Consider the following 17623-nt stretch of genomic DNA (forward strand, 5'->3'; position numbering starts at 1 on the left):
TGATTCTTTATGATAAATGCGCGATATCGCGAATCGAGAGAAAAAAAAAATAAAAATCCGGTGATATTATTTTGGGTTAGTTACTTGAATTAGTTGCCCGTTACACGCCGTTTATATAACGGTCTCGCCGTTCCTTATCAAAGTGGACGAAACTTTGAGTGTATATGACGCAAAGTGCGGGGTTCCTGTCGAGATTTTGCGCGGATTAAGTACTCTTTATTCAATTTCCATCTTTTTTTTTTTTACTTATTTTTATGTCGTTCGTCGAGCGTATCGAATTGCATATTCATTACATTGCCATGATGTTTCCACAGCGTAACATTCTTCCCGCCGGATTTTCGTCAAACTTCATTTTTATTTTAATGAAAACGGAAACATTAATTAGCGCAAGGTGTGCCACCTTGGAATATACATCTAACTTGCGACATACTTGACGCATTATTTAATATATTTGGTACAAAATGGTTGCGTGAAAAGCGATTATTGGAACAACAGTTTTGGATTTTGCTTGAAGAATCTGAATTATTCGAATTATTCTTTAGTTCGATCTCGAAACAATTCCATTCGTTGTTTTGTAGCTACGCGATTTTTAGCTTATTAATTATGCGCGACGTGGAACTTTGATCGCACAGCGCTTTGTTGCGCGTTACAAATACACGCGGCGAATTTAATAACTCGTTCACGATTATAAGGACTATCGTGTAACGAAAATACATCGCTTCATTGCCACCAATTTATCGACGATTGTGCGCAGCCTATGCACTCTCTTTCTTTGGGCAGAAGTAATACATTATTGAAAATTATAAACAAACAATGGTGCGCATAGCCTTAACAAAATGCGGAGCACGGATTTTCGATTTATCGAACGCGATATCGCGCCATATAATACCTTAATACAATTGCCAACAGCAAGACACAATAATGTCGCGCATTTAATCGCGCTACCGATCACGTTCGAATTTCCATCCTTCTCAACGGGTGGCGATTTTGCCGTTATTCGTGCACACGTGACTTTTTACACCAAACTAAAATAGTATATAGGCAGATCAAAATGTGTGTGTGGCTTGTGGAGCTGTGTGCGAATGAAATTTTTTGGCATTCCACAAAAAGCGAAGTTAAAATTAATTTCGATACAGAGTAATACATTTTATTTCGATTCCTCATTTTAAGGACTCGATTTAATTTCGATCGAACGCGTTGATAAGGCATTCCCATTTCTCGTGTAAATTATCGCTGCGCGCGTATATATATCCGACAGACATAAAAAACGCTCGCTTCCCAATTCGCTCGTTGCGTTTCCCATTCCGTTTTTTTTTTCTCCCTTTCTCTCTTTCTCTTTTTCCTCCCTCCCCATTGCGCTCGTTCGTTTTCTCTTCGCTCGGAGTACACGGGTTACGCGCGCACGTACACGTGACTACACGTTCCAAATTTCGAATGCAAGGAACGTCGGGCATGCCCTTGGCAAGATTAATCACTACTACCTTATGGTCAGTTGGCCGCGACGAGCCCGACTAGAAAAGAGGAAGAGGACGAGCGGTGCGTCGCGTCGCGTCAAAAAATGACAGGGAAGAGAAACAATAACAATGACAAATATCTCTCGGCTCGCCTGCTCGTTGCAGTCTAACCCAATCGCGATGAACCGCCGATAGTATCGCCGACACGCAACAGTTTCGCATCATTCGCAGCATCATCACTTGCGAGTGGTGACTCCAAATAAAGTTGGAAATAAAATAGCCTCTCTTTTAATTTTAACCATGCTTGTTAATCGAAACTGTTTAGGCACGTATTTCACACAGAATTAGAGAGAAAATATTTGTAAAGCATAACGCATTTATACGTTTCAATTTAATAAACATTTTCATATTATTTAACTTTTTCTAAAAAAAAAAAAAAAAATCCAATGCAATATATTCAATTGTATAAAATATGTTGTTATAAGTAAAAGGGTTATTTGGCCGCAAAGAAAAAAAACTAAATAATCTAGCGAGGTACGCCGGCGTGTCTACCGGCGTCGGGAATTAATTCATCATTTAGCCTAACGAAGGGAATAACTAGTTGTAGCGGATGAGGTGGACGCGCGTAATAATGCGATGTCAGATAAGACGACGAGCGATGAGCACGTTGTCGGCTCTGGAAATCGTTCCTCCGATTCCCTTTTTTTTTTCTCTTTCACGCACCTAGCGTGACATTTGCACAGACGGCATCATATCCTCGCTGCCGCAAAGTAAAACGAGAGCGAATGATACCTTCCGCGACAAGTTTTTTTAATCGTGTTATTTTATACAGTGAGATCATAAGACTTGGAATTTTTTCCTTAACTTATAATTCGAGAAATTTATCGGAATCATTGTATTTGTCGTCTCTTTTAACTTTTAACCCGCGAAATCGCGTCGCCTTTTTCCGAAATATCCTACACTTATGTACTGGCGTTTCATATCGCGATATTCGTCGATGAAAAACGAGACAATGGTATGGAGAAGCCGCGTTGTTGCACGTTCACCGTTCGCATCGAGATATGCCAGATCGATTTATTCGACATTATCAGTCGCCTAAGTCATAATGTATCGCTGACGTATATCAAGTGCATTTTTCTCTCGACTTAGAGTCGCGCACCGCATTCCCGATGTTATCGTCGTTCGCGCGCTATTGTGATCATTGATCGAGTACGATCCGCATATTTTCTTCACGTCAGCTCGCGGATATCGACACAAATCGCATTCTTGTGGCGAGATATCTTCTGGAAGCTAAAGAAATCGCGCTACCTTTCAAAGACAAATTTCAGTACATATCTGCTCTAGATTGCAGAAACAAGTTGAGCAAGAGATCTGTCCTCGTAATTAAATTAATCGCGCTTGATATAAGAATATTTATGACCCGATATCTTTGAGATTATTTTTTTTTTATTAAAAAGGTAAAAAAGATATAATCTCGGATTATTGTGGAATATTTTCGTTTCTAAAATTCATTTTGATAAACGATCGCGGAATATCTATTCGCTCTCCCAATTTATTCTCGGAATATCTCCATTTCTCGAAAATGATTCTCTGTCATCGTGACACGGATTGCGACGACGGAGGAGTAGTCGGGCCATCGCGTAGTCGCGACTCCGATGACATTCACGCAATACCGTACACGCGAAAAACAACAGATAAGCCGACGACGCGGATTGGCGACACTTTCCGCCAACGTTTGGGCATGGGGCGTAATTGAGAAAACAATTAGCGACCGATTAATCGCGCGCCATCAAATGTCACGACATTAGCGCTAATCTTTATAATGGCACCGAATGACTCTGGCAAACAAGGTAATAAATTCTCTAATTAGCGGCATTTAATATCAATAGGGCCACGTCGCTTTATCGGTCGCGCAAATTAACAACAATGGCCGCGAGAGACACGTAATTATTGCGCAGCATCGCGTGGAGGAAAAAGATGCCTGTGTCCTTTTTAAAAGCAGATGGATAAAACGCGCGCAATATTTCATTCGCCGTACTTCTTCCTGGCGTGTCGCACGCTTTAACGTTACGCGCCAGGATGTTGCGTAAGGCGCTCGACGAAACGAGAGTGGCCGACATGAGTGACAAACGAGACTTCCAGCGCGTTGCAAACGTGTCCCTACGAAAAACGAGCGTGCTTCCGGCACGACGACAATGGCATCGCGCCAGAGCGACAAAGTGCGCCCGCTGTATTTACAAACTTGTCGAAATTATTATATACGTCGTTATTTCCGGATGACGGGAACCGAGAATCTCGAGATGGCGAATTGCGCGAATTCGTAAACGTCGAATAACTCGCAAACTTTTCACCAACAGAATATATAGACAATTAAACTCGAAAGTATGTACGCAAAGAACGCACTTATTGGGCCTGACTGCCTGATAATTATCTTTGCGCACTTTGTCCCTCGTGATGAAACAATGACAGCTAGAGACAGAGACTACGTTCCGTTCGGAGAGAAGATAAAGGAAAACGATACATTCGCATCTTGCAAAAAACGGGGAAAGTATGAATGTTTCCACTAAAACTAGAGCTCGATGAACAGCCCGTCTACAATATCCAACCTCTCGCCAGTAATTCTAGCGTGGATTATAGCCGAAACAAGCACCGACGGCGTTACCTCGCGCAACAAGTATGATGCGTCAGATTATCTCGTACGGCTCATAAAATGTACTCGCTCCTTTCGCCTCTCTTTTTCATCATGTCATACGGCGTATTAGTCGAACGCGAAAGAACTTTTGTCGACGAAGGTACACTCTTTACGCGACGTCTCAGCCCGACGACTGTCAGATGAATCGAAAATTCGACAAATAAATTGGACAAATTCGAAGCACGATCAACGATCCGAAAACGATCATCACGATCCACCCACTCGTACCGAGAAAAATTCACACAACTTTTGACTGGAGAAAGAAAGTTTGTTCGGTGTGCTCACCTGGCGGCGTGATACCGTGCGGATTGAGATGCGGATGATGATGGGCGCCGGTGAGTATCCCCTTGCCCTGGAGATGATGCGCCGCAGCAGCGGCGGCGGCGGCCGCCGTTGGCCCCGGCGAGCTCGTGGGCGGTAGATGCGCCGCGGGATTGTAGAAACCCGCTGCCGCCAGAGCGGCAGCGCTGAAGTAGCTGGCGGCCGCCACCGCCGAGGACGGGTGAGACAAGTCGCGTTGGCCGCTCACCGGCAAAGGCGGCGGCGTTTCCGGAGCCGCGGCCGGACTACCGGGTCCGCCGGGTGGCGGTGATGCGCTACTCTGCGACGACGAGCCGCCCAGGATACCGGGCGGATGGGTGCTCGCCGCGGTCAGCAGCGAGGAGACGCTAAAGTCCGTCGGCCTGGGTGCCGCCGGTGCCGGCAGATGTCCGGTGCCGGCACCGATGTGGCCGTTGGGGTTGCTCGCGGGCGGCGTGCCTCCGGCGATCGCGCTTGCGAAGGGCGAGTGCTGATTCAAAGCCGTCGCTGATGCGGGATACGCCATCCCAGGCCCCCCCGCCTCGGCCCGCGGCCCCGTGTTCGCACCCTCGACCACGTTAGCCTCCAATTCTATGCCACCAAGTCTACGCCGTTGACCGTCGATGTCCTTCTTGGAGGAATCGTCCTCGTCGTCGTCGTCCTCCTCCTCCTCCTCCACCACCACCTCCTCCTCGGGCCGTGATCGCTGCTGCAGCGCGGAGGGTTGCGGAGTGCTGGCGCAGTGGGTACCCCTGCACGCTGTGTCTTGTTCGAATCTCATCGAGACGGGCGGGTGTGCCGAGTCGCGCGAGATTCCTCTTCGAGTGACTCAAACCTGCTTCCAATGCTACTCGCGCGATGATTCTCTCTATCTCTTTCTTTCTTTCTGCTCCACCTCGCACTTGTTTTTCGAATAAGCGTCTGTCGCTCGCGCGAGCCGCTCGTCAAGCCGTCGGAAGCCGAAGACTGCTCTCACTGCGAGTATTGTGTCCGATGCGTTCAACAATCGCGCTTGTTTTTCATATTCGCGCGGTCGCGCACACATATATGCACACATACACACACACACACGCGTTCTCTAGATAGACGTTTGGCACTCGCCAAACTCAAAATCGTGAATCGCGATCCTCGAAACGCCCGCGTTTCTCTTCCACGCGAATTTCCAGCTGCGGAAAATCGCTGCCGACGATCGTCCTCTCGCTGGCTATTGCCAAAAATCGTCTAGTCGACATCTTACGACTGCTTGATCCTGCCGTGTCCGCTTCAGCGTGCCTTCACCTTCATGACGCAAAGTACTTTCGAGATATCACTCGCGAGAGTCGTGAAACGAGCGAGTCGTCCGAAGTAAAACAAGAAAGAATTGTACACTGGCACTCGTGCTGTCACTCGCGGGCGGACGTCTACGGTGACGCCGCGTGGTAGATTTTCAGTATAAGAGTCACTCTCATGTCGAGACACTTGACACTCCAACAGCAAGCAGATCCTACGTTCACTCACCACTGACTTCTCGCGTCACTCCCTGCGTCTCTCTCTCTCTCTTTCCCTCTCTTTGCTTCTGTCAAACACTGTTACAAGTTTCAGGCAGCCGTTCGACCGTCCGACGGACGTTGACGACACGCGGGATTTTCGACAGTTCGAAGGCGTTTCACATGCCGGTTGACACGCGCGCACGCGAAGTAAAGAGCGCGAGTCGACGATGACTCGAACGACGAGAAAAAGAGACACGGGGCTTATCTCCGTCCTTCGATAACCACGATTTGACGATTTGAGTGGAGGATCGGTCGAGGCCGAAGAGCCGGACGAAAGGTGTTACTTGGGTGGCGCCGCGATGGTCACTGAGCAGCGCTAGGATTGACACCTACTCTGGGGGCTCACCCCCACACCTCCCGCGGAGGTGTCGGTGTGCTAAAGTCCCCGTCCGGATTCAGGGCGGTGGTGTACGCGGCGCGGCCGCGCGTGTATACGGGTGGTCCACGGCACCGTGTGCGTGCGTTACGCGCGTGTATACGGAACCACCGCGTTGTGCCTGCGCCGCGGAACGGACGCGGGAGGCGTGAATGCTGGAGGGCAGCGACGCGAAGACTGAGATCGTGCGGGGGCTCCTCCTCCCTTCCCCTATGACCGTCTACGGTGCGGGAGTGGGGGAGCCGGCTTTTCCCCAACTGTCGGCAGCAGCGGCGAGGACGTCGGCGGCGAGCTTGTCCGTCCACGAGAGCGGCAGATGCGGACGGGATAGCGCGAACCTCGAGCGTGGAGAGGGAACCGCGCGCGCGGAACCTTCTCCCTACCTCTTGGTCGGGTGATAATGAGCGCTCGTAGTCCGGATTGGCGTTCCGGCGCCAATCCGAGCGGCGTTGGACTCGACGCCTTTCTCGACGCTACTCGAGCCAGGATCGGGTCGTCTCGCTCGCGCCTTCGCCGCCGCTCTCTCGTCCCGTCCTCCTCTCCTCTCCTCGTCGCACTTATCCCCTCCGTTTCGCGCCCCGCGCACACACGCTCGCGACGCTCTCCGCTATCACGATCGTCGGTGAACCTGATGCGCTCCCACCACGGTAGTTCTAAGGGTGTTAACCGCGAGTACGCCCATTAACACCACCCTGCGTCACTGCCTTCCAACGAGGGCGGGGGCATGGGGTACGGCGAGGGGGCGCGCGCGCGATCCACGTCGCGAGGTGTCGTTAGTGGGGCTCCCTCGAATCTTCGCCGGCTCGGCTCAACGTTAACGCTTTCGCGTTTGACGCGAGACAATTTTCGCGTCTCAGTTGCCACATCGGTCGACACCTTCGTTTCGCCGAACTAGAGAAAAACGTGAACACTCTCGTCGACCACCCCTCCCGTATTTCGAATCATTGTAGCGATTGAAAAGTTTTCCAAAGTTTATACGATCAGTTGTAAATATTTATTTTTAACGTAGCAAATCAACCAGATAATTCTCCCTCTCCTCTCGTACAAAAGAAAGAAAGAATAAATAAAAGATGTAGAACAAAAACTTTTTTTTTTCACTTGCCTAAGTTCTAATAAAGATAATTTTGTATACAAACGTTTGTTTATGTAGTTTGTATTTACTTGATTATCTATTAAACTATGTAGAAATGAATTATTAATAATGTTTCGTAGTTTAAATACAATAGTAAAAACTCCTAACGTTAAATATTGTATATGCGAAGATTATACCTTGTTATTTCAGAGAATTAAATATGTGAGAAAAGTATCAATAATATCAAACTTAAAATGTTAAAAATGATAAAAATGTATCTGTGTCGCAGAGAGATAAGTTAAAAAGATGTAAAAAAATAAATATATTGCTTACCAGATATATGTATATTATTAACCAAAACATAAATAAATACATTCATATTTTCAATTTTTTATAGGAAATATAAATATATATATTTTTTTTTATAAACTTTATGCAAGCTAACAGAAAGATTTATGTTGCATTATATACTTGTTTTTTTTTCTTGAAAAAATTATCTCGTATGTATATCGCATGGCTCACTTAATTTTTATTATTAAATTAAATTCCAATTTCTTTATATCAATTTCAATAATAAAAAAAAACATACATTTTCGATAATCAATAATTCATATAACATATCTTAACCAATAATGTTCAAACGTCTGACTGTCGTTTATCTATTTATCGTATTTTGAAACTCCAGCCAATAAGCTGTAAAAATTTTTGTCCGAACGCGAATGAGAATGTACAAAGTTACATAATTCATTTCTACGAATGCGAGAGTTCGAAAGATTCACACTTGAAAATATATACACCTCGTTCCTCTTTTTTTTTTTTCGCAACGAGTGTACTTTATCATCGCTGTAACGCAATGCAATTGGCTACGTCGAGAATTCAGCGAGTTTTCCGCGAAATGCCGCGAGAGTGAGAAGTTTTCGAGAGCCGTGCCAAAATTCGCACGGAACAGCGTCACGAATCTCACCCTCCCCCTCTCGTCCTGCTCATCTCGCGCTTCATCCTTGTCGCTCGCGCTCACGTGCTGCAGTCTCGTGTCGAACACGAAGGCGGCGGTGGCAGTGACGGACGGAGGGGAAAGGCGATAGCCACACCCTCCCGATGTCCCTACCGTTGCTGCGATCGCCACCGCGACGATCACGTGATCGAGCCGAGTTCCCCTCTTATGCTCGCCGTTGCCGTCGTCCACGTAGCCGCGCTCCCTCTCATCTCATCTCTCGCTGGTGCCGCCCCTCACCCTTTCCTCCCAAGCGAAATTTCTCTCCCGCTTTTTCTCCGCCGTGAAACGTTCGCGACGCTCGTCCTTCGCGCCGTGGAGTGTTGCTGAGACGCCCAGAGCATCACAGTGTTGCCAAATCCGCGAGAGTGCTTTTCTACTGGACTGGAATTATATACCCAGAATCACATTATTCGGGAGCGTCGTAAAGAGCGAGCGTCACGTTGATACCCGTCGATCAGACTCGTTCTTTTGTTGGCCGCGAGCGAAATTCAGTCTCTCTCTCTCTGCCGGGCTATGATCCGGTTTAATCGTAATTATATGGAAAGAGGAACGAGAGAATTAAACGTCTGGAATAAAGGGGCGGGACATGTTGCTTCATTATTTACTGCTTCTGCGGTGAATTATTGGCAACGTGCACCTTGTGCTGCTGTATCTTTTTTTTTTGTAAACTCAATTTCTCTGATTTACGTCATAAGAGAAAAGCGCTTGAGATTTTTCGATTTTTATCTCGATCTCGTTTTAAACTTTAAATCACGATACCAAATTATGAATCGTAATATGTAGCTTTTTGATTTTATAGAGATAGAGAGAGAAAGAATTAATTGAATTTATTTTTTTTTCTCAATTAATTTTTAACTTTGTAATATACATATATGTAATATATGCATACATACATATACATATATATCTATATAGTAAATTTTATTTAGTTTGTGTGTATATTTAAGTTTAAGATTTTAATATCGTCTGGAGCAAAAGACTTTAATGGTTGAATTATTCATGCAACAATCATCGATACAACCTGTACAACTGATAGGCTATTTCTCATGCCTTCACCTTATTGCAGCCTCCATTCGTTTCCATTTTGCTAAATTGTCGGGGGAATACTCGTCATGGATAACCCTTTCTACTCTTCTCTCTCTCTCCCTCTCTCGTTCCTTGACCAACCTGAGAAAAACGTATCGGCGGCGATCGATGCCACTATATGTTAGCTATCCGATAGAGGCAGTCGAACGTAAAGGAAACGAAATAAAGGAAGAGATATAAAGCAGAAGGCGAGAGAAGGAGAATCCGAAAATCCCACGGGTGCACATATATATATCGCGAGAAACCCGTAGCGAGAAAGAGAAACGAGCTTGGTCGCCTCCTGGCGTGTCCGAGACGACGTCGTCGCGAGCGGCTGAGGCAAGAGCAAAGTTTGTCCTCGTCGGCAGGGAGAAGATAGCGGTGCGAGACGGAAAAAGAGACAGAGAGAAGGAAAAAAATCCACAGCCACCGAGCGGAAAACGCCAGGGTACGCGAAACCGGCGCAGGACAGCGGGAGGAGTGGTGGGGGGGTGAGGAAGATTGGGAGGGGGGGGGAGGAGGGCGAAATAATCGCAAGATAGATAGAAAGCGACGACGCGGGCGAGAGAAAGAGAGAGGTGGTCATAATCGCGCAGACCGCGTCATAATCCGCGACGAAAAACATTTGACGAGCGCACCGGGCTGGTAAAGGGGCAACTCGTTTGGGCGTAGCTCGATCTGACACCGCCTACGTATCCCAAGCTCACCCCTCCGCCGACGCATTCGTACGAGGGTGGTGGAACAGTTCTCAACGTGAAATGCGCGGAATCGCGCCGGTACGGCGTGGGGAACGAGCGAGAAGAGGGGGTCCGCGAGACGAGGACGGATATTCGCGCGGCATTCATCCCGCGACCACGATCAGAGCAAGACGAAAGACAAAACACATATATAAACGAGACGAGCTTTGTGAGCGCGCGCGCGCGCGCGCTCTTCGGTCCAGTGGCATATACGGCGCATAAGTTTTTTTTTTTTTCGATACGATAGTCTTGTCGGTTGAGCGCGACGTGAAGATTGCGGTTGATGGGTTTTACGCGAGCAAACTCTGCGCACATCGTTCCTTATGCCGCGCCTATATCGCTTCCGGAAACGCAGCCGCGGTGTGGATCGCGGATTCTGTCAGGCAATTACATCGAGTCCCACAGCATCGCGACTTAGACTCCGCAGGATGATTGCGTCGCGCGGGATATCACGAAACGGTTAAAACCTATTGTATAAAGATTTTGGTTTTAAACAAAGATAGAGAGAGAGAGAGAGAGAGAGAGAGAGAGAGAGAAAGATTAATACCAAAATACAGTTGATTTTCTGATCCGGAGAATAGTGTGCAGTTCAATAAGAGTGAAGTATAAAATGTTGTAATATATTTACACAACTTGCTGCGTCTGTTTAAATTTGATTAAAAATTTTATTCTTTGATTTTGATTTTTATGATTAAATCGCTTCTAGTGTTAGATTGGAAACGATAATCTAACATTGGATTATATTGTTTCGATCGTTGGTGAAATAACAGTCGAGAAACAATTAATCGAGATACAAGAAGGAAAAAAAAGAAATCACTATCTGCATTAAATAAATCTTCTATCTTATACATGTACACATATTTCATTGTGAAATTTTCATATGCCACAAAAGTATACAGTAAAAGTATAATATGTGGTTTTATGGAATTGTTCTGTAATAAAATAAAACACAGACTTGTCTAGAGTTGCATAAACTTGGGAGATGATAAATAAATACTTTTCCATTTAAAATAATGTTTAATGTAGTGAAATGTAACTCAGAAAAATTTATATTTGTAGAAATAATTACTTATGTATCTAGAGATAAGGTATACTCGTGAGAAACGCTTAAACGTGTGTGAAAGATATATCAAAATATATAAAAAACAATCGCATAGAATTATCGCATTTTAATAGGAATAAAAATATTGCGCAACGAGTTTCTACAACCTAAGCCACAAATGTATCCATCGTTATATATAACATATTGTTTCCAAAAATATGTTTCATTAAAATGAAATAAACTTTTCGCTCTGAGCGATAATGTTGCTGCCAAATTATGTCTTCGATCACGTTCTATTCCGCCCACAGGAAGTGGACAGTGCGCGTATGTAGTGCATCCGGTCTTTGAAACGCTACCGTTGATAGTGCCAATAACTCGCATATAATTAATGATGCCTACCAACCACACATACATACATACACACACGCACACACACACACACACACTGTTTGCGAGCACATCGCACCGATATAGACCATTTGTTCTATCTCCTTTCCCACCCCCACCTGATGCGGTAAACCATTGCATACGCGTAGTCGCATTAGTTAACCACAGTGGCTGCGAAATTCTGGAAACCGGCAGGCTGCATACGAGAGACAAGCCATTAGAATTCGCATGTGAGAAAAAATACATCGACTTTGAAATTTCGAGTACAAGGTTGAACAGACGCGCGAATTTAAGAACATTTAAATGCAGCAAATACATAAACACACACACACACAAGTATTGTTTGAGTATTATAATTCAACATTATAGATATCCATTTAATATCTTTTGCGGCAGATAATAACGACGCAACTACAAGATCCATATTTATGTGTGATTACAAATGTAAATTTTATGTTTAATTTATTCTTATGTATACATAAAATATATAATTATTTATCCTATCCCATGATTTAAAACTTGTTCCGTGCTAACGCGGAGAAATCATATAACTCGAGCCTCTTATCTCCGCCTTAAATTATCTCCTACAACCGGATACCGTGTTCCACGGCGCCTTTTATTTCGCTAAAGAGCGATTCGACAAACTGGATACGGCAAGATGAATTTCCCTCCTTGACGTTTCGCGCACAGAGATTCCAGACAGATAGAGCATACCGACCCGCTATATGTATATCGGTGCGCAGCCTATAAATCTTCTCGGTCCATAAACAAAGCTTTTGAACGCGAAAGATCGTTGCAGCATGTGCGTGACGACTCGTCGTCGGTTCGCTCTCTTCGCGAGTAATTCGCGCGAGGGTGACGAAGACGGGGGCAGGGTGGAAGCTCTGACGGCTGAATTTAACGCCAAACTCATCAAGTCGTAGCTTGCTTCTGCGCGGCAAGAAGACACCGCGGCCAATTTCGCGCTCTTACAGCGCGGCTTCGTGTTTTTATTTCTTTCTCTACTTGTCATATCTTACCACGCGTGTTTCCTTTGCCGTTTTCCAGGGGACTTAGATTTTAGACAATGCCATATAGAGATATATGCTATAATCTATCTGCATCTTAAATTATTCACGAAGCACCATTCATAGGCTCGCGTATAATATTTAAGAATCAATTTATTTTTTTGAGATATGTATATGTATCACTCTTTGAATAAAACATTTATATAAGTATAAAATTACTATGATGAGAGACAAGTGTGTGTGTAAAAAGCTCAGTTGGAAGAAACGGATTTTCAAGTAGCCATAGGATTGCGATTTTTTTCCACCATCGAATGCACAATTACTGATCTCACTTTGAGTGACTCGTTTACGCTGAAGAATCAACGAAGACACTAATGAAGGTTGCGTGATACGGTTGATTGCCAGTAATCTTGTGCATCGAAGTCGCGAGCGTGAACGGTGCGTATCGTCATTCTCTTTGAACGGCAGCTTTTCCTCCAAGAATCTGATACGACAGACTCCAAGAGAACAACGACAAACCAATTAAACATTTTAATAGGACGGGATTACCCGCGATTCCGTAACAATAAATCGGATAAAACAATCGGAAGGCAAGCATTCCGTTTTGTCCTCGCCCGTGGCGAAGCCGCGTCGCTTCGGGCGATCGTCGTCGACGAGAGCAGGAGAAAGGACGCGAAAGAGACAACGACATGGTGATGGTATCGGTGATAGTTGAAGAGAGTGTGGAAAGACAATGAAAATTCCCGACGTCATTCCAACGCCCCACGGGCGTGTAAATTTGCACGGATCGATTGCGGAGAGGAGAAACGAAGAGGGAGGGAGAGATAAGGAGCGGATAATAGAATGAGAGAAAAATAAAGACAGAGAGGGAGATCATTGGCGGTTGAGAGAAAACGCGCGGGAGCGCGAGAAGAGAGTCAAGTACCTAACCGACGCGGCAACGAAACCGCCCGGAACAAACAACAAACAAGCAAACAAAAACTGGCATCCGCCGTCTTTACGGCGCCTGTCCGCGCCGAAGCGCGCTCGCCGTCACGATTTTCGAATTCTCCGACCTGTCCGATATCGCCGATATGTGGCAAAAAGCAAAAAGAAGGGATGCCAATTACACGTTACATTTCTTAATCCCGATAACAGCTCATCGACTTTGCAATGGACGAAAATATTCATGTATAAACTTTATTAGAACAGTCGATGTAAAATCGGCACTCTCTTTAATTTATTTGAATAATATTATCTAGGATATAATATTTATAGCTATTAGCATGCTTTAAATTTATCCAGAATTAAAAATTAAAATTTATTCCGCACCTCTGACTCCGCGAAAGTGAGTACGTGATGGTCTATATTATTGTAGCGTTAATAACACGCAATTGGAACGCGTATGAATTAAATCAAAATAATGGTACATAGATATACAGTCATTTTGTTAACACGTGACGACAAATACGTCGATAGACCTGAATAAAAAATCGAGGGTGACGAGTGTCGAGCTCTCGATAGGATATCGTCGATCCATCGACATGTTTAGCAGATTTTGGGGTGGAAGAAGCTAGAGATCAGGACTCGTTGGACGAACCCCGACGTTTACCAACGTAATCCGTAGCGACCGTAGCGATCTGTAGAAGAACGGGAAAGCCAAAAGCAGGAGGGTGGTTCTCGATCGAGTGGTTTGACAGGGGTAGTTTAGTCCGAGATATATATATATATTTCTAATACTATTAGCCGGTGTTCCGTTACACAACGACAGATGGACGGGGGCAAGAAGATATATACGCTCTGTTTGGATTTCGGTGTTAGAGGGTGCAGCTGCGCGAGTGTGTGTTACATATCGCGCGCGTTACCCCCGTGTTTGTGCCCCGGCATCAATTGATAGTTTTGGTAAACGAGAATCCACAATAGGCCTCGTTCCGCTTTGCAGGGAGGCTCGCGTCTCTTCGTTCGAGAACATTCATTTTCTTCGTAATGCGATTTTCAGACCTCGCAATACCTCGATTCTGCGGCACGGAGCTAAACTGAAGTGGATCAAGATCCCTTGAGTGAGTATTTACCTGAATGACATTTGAAATTTTTTGAAGAATTTAAGCAAGCGTTTTGAATTTAATTAGAGTTTACAAAAATTTTTAAATGTATAATTTGAAAGACTTGACCGTAAAAAAAAAAAAAACAAAGACCGCGCGTAAACAATTTCTTAAATAGATAATGAAATCATTATCGCACTTGGATAGAAATGCGAAAGCGTAACGAATAGATAAACGCGACTATCCCTTTGCTAATCGAGCACATACCTCGGAGCCTCGCTGTAATTAGATAATTAATACTCGCCTCGTGCGGCTCAAGATATATCCAATAGATTGCAGTGAAATTAACACAACAGATGTTGCGTAACCGTCGCCGGATCTCGGCAACGAATTATCGATTCGCGACCCACGTAGCTGCGAGCGACGATTGTTCTACTCGAAATTCACTTGCGATAACACGGAGACTCGATTGTGTTTCCGAGAGTCAACTTCGCGCGCCACTGATTGAATTATCGGGCATGCAGTTGATTGAATTCGCCGTAGGTGTACTGCCGCGCAATGAAACCCATTTAACTCATCGTCCAAGTAACTATTTAAATCAACCAATTAGATATACCCTCTATTCTGGTAAGAGCGTGCATAACGTCTACGTCAATTTATATTATCACCGAATTAATTCTATTCCAAGATAATTCATGCTTTCTTAAGCAGTAACTTAGAATTAACTTTGACTATCTATAAATTCACGAGCTCTGACTTTCTTCTGATTTACTTTAATTAATTATTACAACTAAATTGTAAAGAAAAAATTAGCGATTACGAAATTTTTACATAATTTTGCAACTGCTCATAATGTAAAAAAAAAAAAGAATATCACGAAAAGAGATTATGATGTTTAACCTGCGTAAGAGTTACGATTGTGACACTTGAGGACTTTGGTTGACAATAAAAGCAACGATGCGAGCATCTACGACGATATGTATGTCATTAAGTATTACTAGCTTGAGATCTTAAAATAGATGTGAGCTTTAGAGTATCAGTGTATCTAGAAATAATATATCGATTGAATATGAACGCTAGTCGCAACAAAACGTAACGAAAGCAAATAATGATATATTAATATTAAAATTCTTTTGAATTATATCATAATTAGATTGGATTACATAATCCAAAAGGATAATTAAAGCTATTATATCAGCTTGCAGATTTTGCGTGTGTTATAAATTATTCTCTTAAACTGAATTTGAAAATATTACTAATTACAGCAATAAAAGCACACTATTTTATATTTTCCGCCTCACATAAACAAAAGTTATGGATTCTTGGTTATAAACTGAGAGATATTTCTTTGAAATATTGTTGAATTAATCTTATATATAATATTTTATATAAAATTTATTTTAAAATACGGATTGAATATATATTACTAATTAATTTTTTTAATGAGATCTCACTTTTTGGCGCAGTGACTTATAACTGAAATCATTATTTATCAATGATAATATATTAATTCCATTTAAAAGAGAATATTTTAGATTTATTATAAATTACTTAAACAATTTTAGTATAATTAATTGATAAATGTGACATCTCTATCAAAAGTTTTTTTTTTTTTATATCAAAATCTTAATTTTTTTAAAAGATTATCATGTATGTGAAAACGTAATTTCTCTTGGACATTTCATTGCTCTAATATCCATCATGTATAGAAAAAAGTTCGATGTACGCGATCGTCCTCCACTTACGTGTCGTCATTCAAATTCGAAGAGATGTCAACACCGCACACGAAGAATACACACGATTGTTATTTTATCGATTTGACTTTTATTTAGAAACTGATTACCTATGCAAGAAAGCTATAGTTTTACGGCGACAACTTTGTTATTCACCCTTCGGTACTATCTCGGTACTGTCGTCGCGCGTTTTGTCCGGTGCACGTATCGGGGAAACGGCGGGATAATTTTGTTGCCGAGAGATCCGTCGTGGAAACATCGATTCATTATTGAAGAAAATAATAAGCCGATATTTATGAAGGAAACATCGCGACGCGTGCGATCCTTCTACGCGCGATCGATCGCGACTACGAGTGACACATAGAGTTGCTCTCCCCGCGTGTTGACAAATAAAACTTTCCAATGTTTATCAACAGTTCTCTTTGTACGTCTTCTTTGTACGATCAAAGTTAGTCGTGGACGTTTCACGGAATATTTGATAATAAAAAGATGAAAAAATGCATTACACGAATATATTGCCTGGTTAATCTGAAATAATCACGATTTGATGCTTATAAAAATATCATTTCTTGTCCCTGAAAGAGAACAATATTGATTCTCTCAATTTCGCCCTGAATAATCCGAAGAAATAGTGATCGTTTATTGACAGATTGGCACGCGTGAAGGATTCATCAGATGCGCGAGCGAGACAATGCGTGAAAATGCCGCTTGCATCATCGTTTCATCTCTTCAGCCTTCATCTTTCCGCCGCTCTCATACGCAGAGTATCGTCAGATCTGTCGTTCTTTTCTCTTTCGTCCGTCTCTTCGCCTCTCTTCTCGCTCTCTGGTCTACGAAACTCGCGACGGATCGCCGAAGAATTCCCTCCCCCGCCAATGCCCGGCTCGCTCGTTGTCTCGGAGCCCGAGCTGTTTTGTCCCGTCAGTCCCGCAATGTGATATCTATGGGTTTCTTTTGGGGCCTTGTGTCGAAGCCGCCATTATATCGGCAAGAGAGCGAGAGAGAAAGAGAGAGAGAAAGAGGGAGGTCCTCCCCTCGACTCTTCTCCTTACACCCGGATAGAAGCCCAAAGTGCAGTTCACAGGAACGTCAAACTATAGCCGACGACGACGACGATGACGATGACGGCGGCGGTGACGAGAACGATGCACGCGTACGATTGCAGCGTCGCTGGATTGTTTTTTTTTCTTTTTTTCTTTTTTTTCTTTCTT

At 43.9% G+C, this 17623-nt stretch overlaps 1 protein-coding gene and 2 long non-coding RNA genes across 10 annotated transcripts in view; 2 read left to right on the forward strand and 1 right to left on the reverse strand.

Annotated features, from left to right (window-relative positions):
* Positions 1-6453, reverse strand: part of LOC126854898 (optomotor-blind protein) — a 77773-nt gene extending 71320 nt beyond the window's left edge. For 2 of the 7 annotated variants that reach the window (XM_050602113.1, XM_050602081.1), the window contains exon 1: positions 4432-6453. In XM_050602113.1, coding sequence (XP_050458070.1) covers positions 4432-5227 — 796 coding nt within the window. In that variant the 5' untranslated portion in view covers positions 5228-6453. The remainder of the gene's footprint in view (positions 1-4431) is intronic. The other 5 variants (XM_050602098.1, XM_050602105.1, XM_050602072.1 and 2 more) reach the window with 3 other exon arrangements.
* Positions 1-17623, forward strand: part of LOC126855121 (uncharacterized) — a 206281-nt gene that overhangs the window by 118501 nt on the left and 70157 nt on the right. The window lies entirely within an intron of this gene.
* LOC126855142 (uncharacterized) overlaps positions 1-17623 on the forward strand; it is a 116792-nt gene that overhangs the window by 98051 nt on the left and 1118 nt on the right. The window lies entirely within an intron of this gene.

This window comes from Cataglyphis hispanica, chromosome 1, assembly GCF_021464435.1.
Source record: "Cataglyphis hispanica isolate Lineage 1 chromosome 1, ULB_Chis1_1.0, whole genome shotgun sequence".
Classification (NCBI taxonomy): domain Eukaryota; kingdom Metazoa; phylum Arthropoda; class Insecta; order Hymenoptera; family Formicidae; genus Cataglyphis; species Cataglyphis hispanica.